The sequence below is a fragment of the Haliotis rufescens genome, unplaced genomic scaffold (assembly GCF_023055435.1).
Source record: "Haliotis rufescens isolate VD_foot unplaced genomic scaffold, xgHalRufe1.0.p SCAF_48, whole genome shotgun sequence".
NCBI classification, from domain to species: Eukaryota; Metazoa; Mollusca; class Gastropoda; order Lepetellida; family Haliotidae; genus Haliotis; species Haliotis rufescens.
In genome coordinates this window covers 3,201,237-3,215,598 of record NW_025964201.1, presented here as the reverse complement: position 1 = coordinate 3,215,598, position 14,362 = coordinate 3,201,237, and the positions used below count along the sequence as shown (strand labels likewise).

General features: G+C 46.7%; 1 protein-coding gene across 1 annotated transcript; it reads left to right on the top strand.

Annotated features, from left to right (window-relative positions):
* Positions 1–843: 843 nt before the first annotated feature.
* Positions 844–2,663, top strand: LOC125372804 (GTPase IMAP family member 9-like). Its single transcript, XM_048383445.1, has one exon. The coding sequence runs from the start codon at positions 950–952 to the stop codon at positions 2,309–2,311; it is 1,362 nt and encodes a 453-aa protein (XP_048239402.1). The 5' UTR covers positions 844–949; the 3' UTR covers positions 2,312–2,663.
* Positions 2,664–14,362: the final 11,699 nt, after the last annotated feature.

Sequence of the window (14,362 nt, the reverse complement as noted above, 5' to 3'; positions counted from 1 at the left end):
AAATAAACATATTTCAATTTGTGTTTGTGTTTATAAACGTAAAATCCTATTTTTATCTCGAACATAACTATTAATACATTTGCCCCACCTGAACTTCTACTGGAAATGAACGACGTGTAGAACTTAACGAGGTCGACCAGAGACAATGCATGGTGCTCTTGACAAGTGAGTGAGGTGGGATTTACGCCGCACTTTTAGCCAAGAAACTGGTCTCAACGAAGGAATTTTTCTGAGCTGTTAATATGGCAGTTTGCTATCCATTTCGTAGATGCTTCAAAGGAATATGGTTTATTGTCTTATGTTCTTCCGTACAACATACCCATTATACATGTGTATCTTTGACATTAATCGGAATCCTGTCTACTACATAACAAGAGTGAGGAAAGTAAGGGTGTGGATTCTCTATGATGCATCCTGGTAATACTTGACAAGAGTTTCTTTGTCTACAAACACTACTGATGCTTGGTGACTCACTTCTGAAAGAAACATTAAGTTAATTGCAATTATTTTATCACAATGTGTTCCCATTTAAGATCCTTGTAGATATATCGGTGTTTTCTTATGCTCTCAACAACTTAGACTGGAGTTAGAAATAAGTTAGAAGAGGCTGCCCACAAGCCCACCAAATATAAAACACCAAAGCAAGACTATAACCAATCTCGATTATAAAGAAATTCCTTGTGTCTATAATTACAACTGTTTCAAATGTTTGGTGATTATTTACGAAAGAGAAGGTAAGATTATTAACAACCTTTCTACCAGAACGTGTTGCCATTGCAGATCCTTGGAGAGACCTAGTACCAGGACAGAGAGAGGAATCGAAGCCTCACAATGAAGGTTTGTTAATCCACGTATTTCTGATATTCACCTGCGGTCTTTCTTCCCCATGTCAACTACAGCAAATAACTTTATAATAAAATATGTTGAGAAAACTACAAATTGTATTTGAATGTTTTCAGCATTTCTTGAGAGTCTTTATGCCGGGAGGAGTTTTGTGAAGGATGAGACGAGGATAGTTTTAATTGGGAAGACTGGATCTGGAAAGAGTGCCACAGGAAACACACTGGCTGGAACTCAGGCGTTCGTGTCGAAACTCTGCGGTGCATCTATAACCAAACAGTGTCAACAGGAGATGGTGAGAAGGTTCGATCGACATATTCAGATTGTGGACACTCCTGGATTGTTTGACACAGGAATGACAAACGAAATGTCGTCTAGAGAAATCATGAAGTGTGTGGCGATGACCTCTCCTGGACTTCACTCTATTGTCCTGGTTACCAGACTCAACCGTTTTACAGAGGAAGAACAACAGACTGTCCAGTATTTCATGAAGGTCTTTGGGAAAGACGTTTTGAACTACCTCGTTGTTGTTTTCACGGGAAAAGATGACCTGGACCAGCATGGGATGACCATTGAGACCTTTATCCAGGATAGCCCTGGTCCTCTGAGGAAACTGATTGCTGACTGTAAAGGTCGTTACTATGCTCTCAACAACTTCATGTCTGACATTGAGAAGGAAGAATGGGTGAAGCATTTCCTCCAGGGGATTGATAGGCTGGTGTCCTCCAATGGTGGACGATGTTACACAACTGAAATGTATCGTAAAGCCGAATCACTGATGAAAGAACGAGAACAGGAACTGAAGAAGAAACTGGAGGAACAGCAGCAGGCAGAGCGGGAGATGATAGAACAGAGCATCATGGTCAAGTATGATGAGATGACGCAAATTCAGGATGAGAAGATGACTGAACTTAAGACACAGCTACAGGCGATGGAACGGAAAGGCTTAGATGACAAGACAAGGTACCAGGGAGCTGTGAATGAGCTGCAGAATAAACTTGCGAATGCTGATCGGGAGAGGAAGCAGATAGAAGTTGACAGGATAAAGTATGAGGATGAGAGGAGGAAAGAAATGGAGAAAGGAGAGAAAGACAGGGATGAGGCGATGTTAAAAATGATGGATAGAATGGAAGAAGACAGACGAAGAAGGGAGGAGGAATTGAATGAGACCGTGGAGAGAATTGAAGTCGAAAGAAGGGAGAGGGATGCTGAAATTATGAGATTGGAGAAGGAGAATAGAAAACGTGAAGGGGAACATAGAGAGGAGGTGATGCAGCTTCAGAAGAAAAAACAGTCTGAGCTTGAAAAGATGCAGGATGATATGAGGGCCGAGAGGGAATCACAAGCCCGTAGGCTGGAGGAGGTAGCCAGAGGCATGGCAAGGGATGAGGCAAAGGATGATGGGTCGGGCATATTTGCACAACTCGTGGGCGGCATAAAGAAAGTTGCTAGCTTTTTGGGGTTCCTGTAAAGGTGTCTTATGAATTTACTTAAGAACGAGAATGAATGGTAAACTTGCATATTGTTGAATGATGTTGTAAGTAGGATAAAGACAGCATTTGCAGGTAAACACGCCTTTGGAATATCAAGTATAATGAGTGTTTATGTTTAAAATCAGAACCGCTCCATTATATATAGAGATTTTACTGATTTTACGAAACGGCAAAGATGGCGTAGGGATGACTCAAACAATACAATGGTGCGCGTGAAGTGATATTTGGACTATATTGCACATACAATTTTTATTAACTCGGTTATTTCTAACACAATGGGTAATAATAACACTTATGATAATCTAAATATTCTTCTAATCACTATTTTGGTAGTTTGTGATACTGCAGTTTATTTTAGTTACTTATGTTCTTGGTTTTGTAACAATCACTAGTACTAAATAAATCTTGTTTAACAGTCTAAAATCTCTCTCTTAAATCTATATGTGTGTGATATGTTTAATATTCTTGATCTGTTAGAACCGTCTTTGTTGTCCTGTGGGTTCGAGCCTCGGCCGCGTCATACCAAAATACGTTAACAAATGGTACTTGTTGTTACCCTGCCTGGTGCTCGAGGGGTTAAAACAAGGGCTGGTCGGCTCGGAGTCAGTAGACTGTGTCTGAGTGGGGCATTCATGTTAAACTGCGGCATGGTATGTCAGTCGGCTAGCACTATAAAACCGGCATTAGTCCAGACTAGTATAAGCAGAACCACATACGTCGCTATATCAGTGCAATATAATCTAGGACGCGACGTTAAACCCCATTTCACCTAAACTTAATCTGTTACCACCAAACACCTACTCGTGGGGTTCAACGACGATGTAAAGTATCTACTGTCTTCGTCACGTTATGTGTTGAACCTGAAATACGAATTGTAAATAAACAGAAACGCCCGATTGTACTTCACCATACAACACTTTGTACTTCACAACACAACACATTGTAATTCACGATACAGCATATTGTACTTAACCACAAACCACATCTTACTTCACCACACAACGACACAGTGTACTTCACCACCCGCAACACACTGTACTTCGTCACACAACACATTGCACTTCACGAGACAGCACATTGCACTTTACCACACAACACATTGTACTTCACAAGACAACAAATTGTACTTCACCAAACAACACATTGTAATTCACGATACAGCATATTGTACTTAACCACAAACCACATCGTACTTCACCACAAACAACACATTGTACTTAACACACAACACATTGTACTTCACAAGACAACACATTGCACTCCACCACACAACACATAGCACTTCACGGCAGAACACATTGCACTTCACGACAGAACACACTGCTCTCCACCACACAACACATTGTACTTCACAAGACAACACATTGCACTTTTCCCCACAACACATTGTTATGCGCCTCACACAAGACATTCTACTTCACCAGACAACACTACGTACTTCACCACACAGCACATTGTTGTTCACAACACACCACATTGAACTCCGTCACACTACACATTGCACTTTACGACAGAACACACTGCACGACACAACACACTGTACTTTACGACACAACACTTTACACTCCACCACACACCACGCTCCACTCCACTACACAACACATTGCCCTTCACAACACAACACATTGCACTCCACCACACAACACATTGCCCTCCACCACACAACACATTGCACTCCACCACACAACACATTGCCCACCACCACACAACACATTGCCCACCACCACACAACACATTGCACTCCACCACACAACACATTGCCCTCCACCCCACAACACATTGCACTCCACCACACAACACATTGCACTCCACCACACAACACATTGCACTCCACCACACAACACATTGCACTCCACCACACAACACATTGCACTCCACCACACAACACATTGCCCACCACCACACAACACATTGCCCTCCAACATACAACACATTGCACTCCACCACACAACACATTGCACTCCACCACACAACACATTGCACTCCACCACACAACACATTGCACTCAACAACACAACACATTGCACTCCACCACACAACACATTGCACTCAACAACACAACACATTGCACTCAACAACACAACACATTGCCCTCCAACATACAACACATTGCACTCCACCACACAACACATTGCACTCAACAACACAACACATTGCCCCCCAACATACAACACATTGCACTCCAACACACAACAAAATGCACTCCACCACACAACACATTGCACTCCACCACACAACACATTGCACTCAACAACACAACACATTGCACTCCACCACACAACACATTGCACTCCAACATACAACACATTGCACTCCACAACACAAAACATTGCACTCCACCACACAACACATTGCCCTCCACCACACAACACATTGCCCACCACCACACAACACATTGCCCACCACCACACAACACATTGCCCTTCACAACACAACACATTGCACTCCACCACACAACACTTTGCCCTCCACCACACAACACATTGCCCTCCACCACACAACACATTGCCCACCACCACACAACACATTGCCCTCCACCACACAACACATTGCCCACCACCACACAACACATTGCCCACCACCACACAACACATTGCCCACCACCACACAACACATTGCACTCCACCACACAACACATTGCCCACCACCACACAACACATTGCCCTCCACCACACAACACATTGCCCTCCACCACACAACACATTGCCCTCCACCCCACAACACATTGCACTTCACCACAAAACACATTCCACTCCACCACACAACACATTGCACTTCACCACACAACACATTGCACTCAACAACACAACACATTGCCCTCCAACATACAACACATTGCACTCAAACACACAACACATTGCTTTCCACCCCACAACACATTGCCCTCCACCCCACAACACATTGCCCTCCACCACACAACACATTGCCCTCCACCACACAACACATTGCACTCCACCACAAAACACATTGCACTCAACAACACAACACATTGCCCTCCAACATACAACACATTGCACTCCAACACACAACACATTGCACTCCAACACACAACACATTGCTTTCCACCACACAACACATTGCACTCCAACACACAACACATTGTATTTCACGACACAACACATTGCCCTCCACCACACAACACATTGCCCTCCAACATACAACACATTGCACTCCACAACACAACACATTGCCCTCCACCACACAACACATTGCACTCCACCACACAACACATTGCACTCAACAACACAACACATTGCCCCCCAACATACAACACATTGCACTCCAACACACAACAAAATGCACTCCACCACACAACACATTGCATTCCAACACACAACACATTGTACTTCACGACACAACACATTGCCCTCCACCACACAACACATTGCACTCCACCACACAACACATTGCACTCAACCACACAACACATTGCACTCCACCACACAACACATTGCACTCCAACACACAACACATTGCACTCCACCACACAACACATTGCACTCAACAACACAACACATTGCACTCCACCACACAACACATTGCACTCCACCACACAACACATTGCACTCCACCACACAACACATTGCACTCCACCACACAACACATTGCACTCAACAACACAACACATTGCACTCCACCACACAACACATTGCACTCCACCACACAACACATTGCACTCCACCACACAACACATTGCCCACCACCAAACAACACATTGCCCACCACCACACAACACATTACCCACCACCACACAACACATTGCACTCCACCACACAACACATTGCACTCCACCCAACAACACATTGCCCTCCACCACACAACACATTGCACTCCACCACACAACACATTGCACTCCACCACACAACACATTGCCCACCACCACACAACACATTGCCCACCACCACATAACACATTGCCCACCACCACACAACACATTGCACTCCACCACACAACACATTGCCCTCCACCACACAACACATTGCACTCCACCACACAACACATTGCACTCCACCACACAACACATTGCACTCCACCACACAACACATTGCACTCCACCACACAACACATTGCCCTCCACCACACAACACATTCCACTCCACCACACAACACATTGCACTTCACCACACAACACATTGCACTCAACAACACAACACATTGCACTCCAACATACAACACATTGCACTCAAACACACAACACATTGCACTCCAACACACAACACATTGCTTTCCACCCCACAACACATTGCCCTCCACCCCACAACACATTGCCCTCCACCACACAACACATTGCCCTCCACCACACAACACATTGCACTCCACCACAAAACACATTGCACTCCACCACACAACACATTGCACTCCACCACACAACACATTGCACTCCACCACACAACACATTGCACTCCAACATACAACACATTGCACTCCACCACACAACACATTGCACTCCAACACACAACACATTGCACTCCACCACACAAGACATTACACTCCACCACACAACACATTGCACTCAACAACACAACACATTGCCCCCCAACATACAACACATTGCACTCCAACACACAACAAAATGCACTCCACCACACAACACATTGCACTCCACCACACAACACATTGCACTGAACAACACAACACATTGCACTCCAACACACAACACATTGCACTCCACCACACAACACATTGCCCACCACCACACAAGACATTACACTCCACCACACAACACATTGCACTCCACCACACAACACATTGCCCTCCACCCCACAACACATTGCACTTCACCACACAACACATTCCACTCCACCACACAACACATTGCACTTCACCACACAACACATTGCACTCAACAACACAACATATTGCCCTCCAACATACAACACATTGCACTCCAACACACAACACATTGCACTCCAACACACAACACATTGCTTTCCACCCCACAACACATTGCCCTCCACCCCACAACACATTGCCCTCCAGCACACAACACATTGCCCTCCACCACACAACACATTGCACTCCACCACAAAACACATTGCACTCAACAACACAACACATTGCCCTCCAACATACAGCACATTGCACTCCAACACACAACACATTGCACTCCAACACACAACACATTGCTTTCCACCACACAACACATTGCACTCCAACACACAACACATTGTATTTCACGACACAACACATTGCCCTCCACCACACAACACATTGCCCTCCAACATACAACACATTGCACTCCACAACACAACACATTGCCCTCCACCACACAACACATTGCACTCCACCACAAAACACATTGCACTCAACAACACAACACATTGCCCTCCAACATACAGCACATTGCACTCCAACACACAACACATTGCACTCCAACACACAACACATTGCCCTCCACCACACAACACATTGCACTCCAACACACAACACATTGTATTTCACGACACAACACATTGCCCTCCACCACACAACACATTGCCCTCCAACATACAACACATTGCACTCCACAACACAACACATTGCCCTCCACCACACAACACATTGCACTCCAAAACACAACACATTGCACTCAACAACACAACACATTGCCCCCCAACATACAACACATTGCACTCCAACACACAACAAAATGCACTCCACCACACAACACATTGCACTCCACCACACAACACATTGCACTCCACCACACAACACATTGCACTCCAACACACAACACATTGCTTTCCACCACACAACACATTGCACTCCAACACACAACACATTGTATTTCACGACACAACACATTCCCTCCACCACACAACACATTGCCCTCCAACATACAACACATTGCACTCCACAACACAACACATTGCCCTCCACCACACAACACATTGCACTCCACCACACAACACATTGCACTCAACAACAGAACACATTGCCCCCCAACATACAACACATTGCACTCCAACACACAACAAAATGCACTCCACCACACAACACATTGCATTCCAACACACAACACATTGTACTTCACGACACAACACATTGCCCTCCACCACATAACACATTGCACTCCACCACACAACACATTGCACTCCACCACACAACACATTGCACTCCACCACACAACACATTGCACTCCACCACACAACACATTGCACTCAACAACACAACACATTGCACTCCACCACACAACACATTGCACTCCAACACACAACACATTGCACTCCACCACACAACAAATTGCATTCCAACACACAACACATTGTACTTCACGACACAACACATTGCCCTCCACCACATAACACATTGCACTCCACCACACAACACATTGCACTCCACCACACAACACATTGCACTCCACCACACAACACATTGCCCACCACCAAACAACACATTGCCCACCACCACACAACACATTGCCCACCACCACACAACACATTGCCCACCACCACACAACACATTGCCCTCCACCCCACAACACATTGCACTCCACCACACAACACATTGCACGCCACCCCACAACACATTGCACTCCACCACACAACACATTGCCCACCACCACACAACACATTGCACTCCACCACACAACACATTGCCCTCCAACATACAACACATTGCCCTCCACCACACAACACATTGCCCACCACCACACAACACATTGCCCACCACCACACAACACATTGCCCACCACCACACAACACATTGCCCACCACCACACAACACATTGCCCTCCACCACACAAAACATTGCCCACCACCACACAACACATTGCCCACCACCACACAACACATTGCCCTCCACCACACAACACATTGCCCTCCACCACACAACACATTGCCCTCCACCCCACAACACATTGCACTTCACCACACAACACATTCCACTCCACCACACAACACATTGCACTTCACCACACAACACATTGCACTCAACAACACAACACATTGCCCTCCAACATACAACACATTGCACTCAAACACACAACACATTGCTTTGCACCCCACAACACATTGCCCTCCACCCCACAACACATTGCCCTCCACCACACAACACATTACCCTCCACCACACAACACATTGCACTCCACCACACAACACATTGCACTCCAACATACAACACATTGCACTCCACCACACAACACATTGCACTCCACCACACAACACATTGCACTCAACAACACAACACATTGCACTCCACCACACAACACATTGCACTCCACCACACAACACATTGCACTCCACCACACAACACATTGCCCACCACCAAACAACACATTGCCCACCACCACACAACACATTGCCCACCACCACACAACACATTGCACTCCACCACACAACACATTGCACTCCACCACACAACACATTGCACTCCACCACACAACACATTGCACTCCACCACACAACACATTGCACTCAACCACACAACACATTGCACTCCACCACACAACACATTGCCCACCACCACACAACACATTGCCCACAACCACACAACACATTGCCCTCCACCACATAACACATTGCCCACCACCACACAACACATTGCCCTCCACCCCACAACACATTGCACTCCACCACACAACACATTGCACGCCACCCCACAACACATTGCACTCCACCACACAACACATTGCCCACCACCACACAACACATTGCACTCCACCACACAACACATTGCCCTCCAACATACAACACATTGCCCTCCACCACACAACACATTGCCCACCACCACACAACACATTGCCCACCACCACACAACACATTGCCCTCCACCCCACAACACATTGCACTTCACCACACAACACATTCCACTCCACCACACAACACATTGCACTTCACCACACAACACATTGCACTCAACAACACAACATATTGCCCTCCAACATACAACACATTGCACTCCAACACACAACACATTGCACTCCAACACACAACACATTGCTTTCCACCCCACAACACATTGCCCTCCACCCCACAACACATTGCCCTCCAGCACACAACACATTGCCCTCCACCACACAACACATTGCACTCCACCACAAAACACATTGCACTCAACAACACAACACATTGCCCTCCAACATACAGCACATTGCACTCCAACACACAACACATTGCACTCCAACACACAACACATTGCTTTCCACCACACAACACATTGCACTCCAACACACAACACATTGTATTTCACGACACAACACATTGCCCTCCACCACACAACACATTGCCCTCCAACATACAACACATTGCACTCCACAACACAACACATTGCCCTCCACCACACAACACATTGCACTCCACCACAAAACACATTGCACTCAACAACACAACACATTGCCCTCCAACATACAGCACATTGCACTCCAACACACAACACATTGCACTCCAACACACAACACATTGCCCTCCACCACACAACACATTGCACTCCAACACACAACACATTGTATTTCACGACACAACACATTGCCCTCCACCACACAACACATTGCCCTCCAACATACAACACATTGCACTCCACAACACAACACATTGCCCTCCACCACACAACACATTGCACTCCAAAACACAACACATTGCACTCAACAACACAACACATTGCCCCCCAACATACAACACATTGCACTCCAACACACAACAAAATGCACTCCACCACACAACACATTGCACTCCACCACACAACACATTGCACTCCACCACACAACACATTGCACTCCAACACACAACACATTGCTTTCCACCACACAACACATTGCACTCCAACACACAACACATTGTATTTCACGACACAACACATTCCCTCCACCACACAACACATTGCCCTCCAACATACAACACATTGCACTCCACAACACAACACATTGCCCTCCACCACACAACACATTGCACTCCACCACACAACACATTGCACTCAACAACAGAACACATTGCCCCCCAACATACAACACATTGCACTCCAACACACAACAAAATGCACTCCACCACACAACACATTGCATTCCAACACACAACACATTGTACTTCACGACACAACACATTGCCCTCCACCACATAACACATTGCACTCCACCACACAACACATTGCACTCCACCACACAACACATTGCACTCCACCACACAACACATTGCACTCCACCACACAACACATTGCACTCAACAACACAACACATTGCACTCCACCACACAACACATTGCACTCCAACACACAACACATTGCACTCCACCACACAACAAATTGCATTCCAACACACAACACATTGTACTTCACGACACAACACATTGCCCTCCACCACATAACACATTGCACTCCACCACACAACACATTGCACTCCACCACACAACACATTGCACTCCACCACACAACACATTGCCCACCACCAAACAACACATTGCCCACCACCACACAACACATTGCCCACCACCACACAACACATTGCCCACCACCACACAACACATTGCCCTCCACCCCACAACACATTGCACTCCACCACACAACACATTGCACGCCACCCCACAACACATTGCACTCCACCACACAACACATTGCCCACCACCACACAACACATTGCACTCCACCACACAACACATTGCCCTCCAACATACAACACATTGCCCTCCACCACACAACACATTGCCCACCACCACACAACACATTGCCCACCACCACACAACACATTGCCCACCACCACACAACACATTGCCCACCACCACACAACACATTGCCCTCCACCACACAAAACATTGCCCACCACCACACAACACATTGCCCACCACCACACAACACATTGCCCTCCACCACACAACACATTGCCCTCCACCACACAACACATTGCCCTCCACCCCACAACACATTGCACTTCACCACACAACACATTCCACTCCACCACACAACACATTGCACTTCACCACACAACACATTGCACTCAACAACACAACACATTGCCCTCCAACATACAACACATTGCACTCAAACACACAACACATTGCTTTGCACCCCACAACACATTGCCCTCCACCCCACAACACATTGCCCTCCACCACACAACACATTACCCTCCACCACACAACACATTGCACTCCACCACACAACACATTGCACTCCAACATACAACACATTGCACTCCACCACACAACACATTGCACTCCACCACACAACACATTGCACTCAACAACACAACACATTGCACTCCACCACACAACACATTGCACTCCACCACACAACACATTGCACTCCACCACACAACACATTGCCCACCACCAAACAACACATTGCCCACCACCACACAACACATTGCCCACCACCACACAACACATTGCACTCCACCACACAACACATTGCACTCCACCACACAACACATTGCACTCCACCACACAACACATTGCACTCCACCACACAACACATTGCACTCCACCACACAACACATTGCACTCCACCACACAACACATTGCCCACCACCACACAACACATTGCCCACCACCACACAACACATTGCCCTCCACCACATAACACATTGCCCACCACCACACAACACATTGCCCTCCACCCCACAACACATTGCACTCCACCACACAACACATTGCACGCCACCCCACAACACATTGCACTCCACCACACAACACATTGCCCACCACCACACAACACATTGCACTCCACCACACAACACATTGCCCTCCAACATACAACACATTGCCCTCCACCACACAACACATTGCCCACCACCACACAACACATTGCCCACCACCACACAACACATTGCCCACCACCACACAACACATTGCCCACCACCACACAACACATTGCCCTCCACCACACAACACATTGCCCACCACCACACAACACATTGCCCACCACCACACAACACATTGCCCTCCACCACACAACACATTGCCCTCCACCACACAACACATTGCCCTCCACCCCACAACACATTGCACTTCACCACACAACACATTCCACTCCACCACACAACACATTGCACTTCACCACACAACACATTGCACTCAACAACACAACACATTGCCCTCCAACATACAACACATTGCACTCCAACACACAACACATTGCACTCCAACACACAACACATTGCTTTCCACCACACAACACATTGCACTCCAACACACAACACATTGTATTTCACGACACAACACATTGCCCTCTACCACACAACACATTGCCCTCCAACATACAACACATTGCACTCTACAACACAACACATTGCCCTCCACCACACAACACATTGCACTCCACCACACAACACATTGCACTCCAACACACAACAAAATGCACTCCACCACACAACACATTGCATTCCACCACACAACACATTGTACTTCACGACACAACACATTGCCCTCCACCACACAACACATTGCACTCCACCACATAACACATTGCACTCAACAACACAACACATTGCACTCCACCACACAACACATTGCACTCCAACACACAACACATTGCACTCCACCACACAACACATTGCACTCCACCACACAACACATTGCACTCCAACATACAACACATTGCACTCCACCACACAACACATTGCACTCCACCACACAACACATTGCACTCCAACATACAACACATTGCACTCCACCACACAACACATTGCACTCCACCACAAAACACATTGCACTCAACAACACAACACATTGCCCTCCAACATACAACACATTGCACTCCAACACACAACACATTGCACTCCAACACACAACACATTGCTTTCCACCACACAACACATTGCACTCCAACACACAACACATTGCACTCCACCACACAACACATTGCACTCCACCACACAACACATTGCACTCCACCACACAACACATTGCACTCCACCACACAACACATTCCACTCCAACATACAACACATTGCACTCCACCACACAACACATTGCACTCCACCACACAACACATTCCACTCAACAACGCAACACATTGCACTCCAACACACAACACATTGTATTTCACGACACAACACATTGCCCTCCACCACAGAACACATTGCCCTCCACCACACAACACATTGCACTCCACCACACAACACA

What these genes read in the sequence shown, in the direction of transcription:
- LOC125372804 (XM_048383445.1), top strand. Translation starts at nt 950, where the DNA reads ATGTTTTCAGCATTTCTTGAGAGTCTTTATGCCGGGAGGAGTTTTGTG.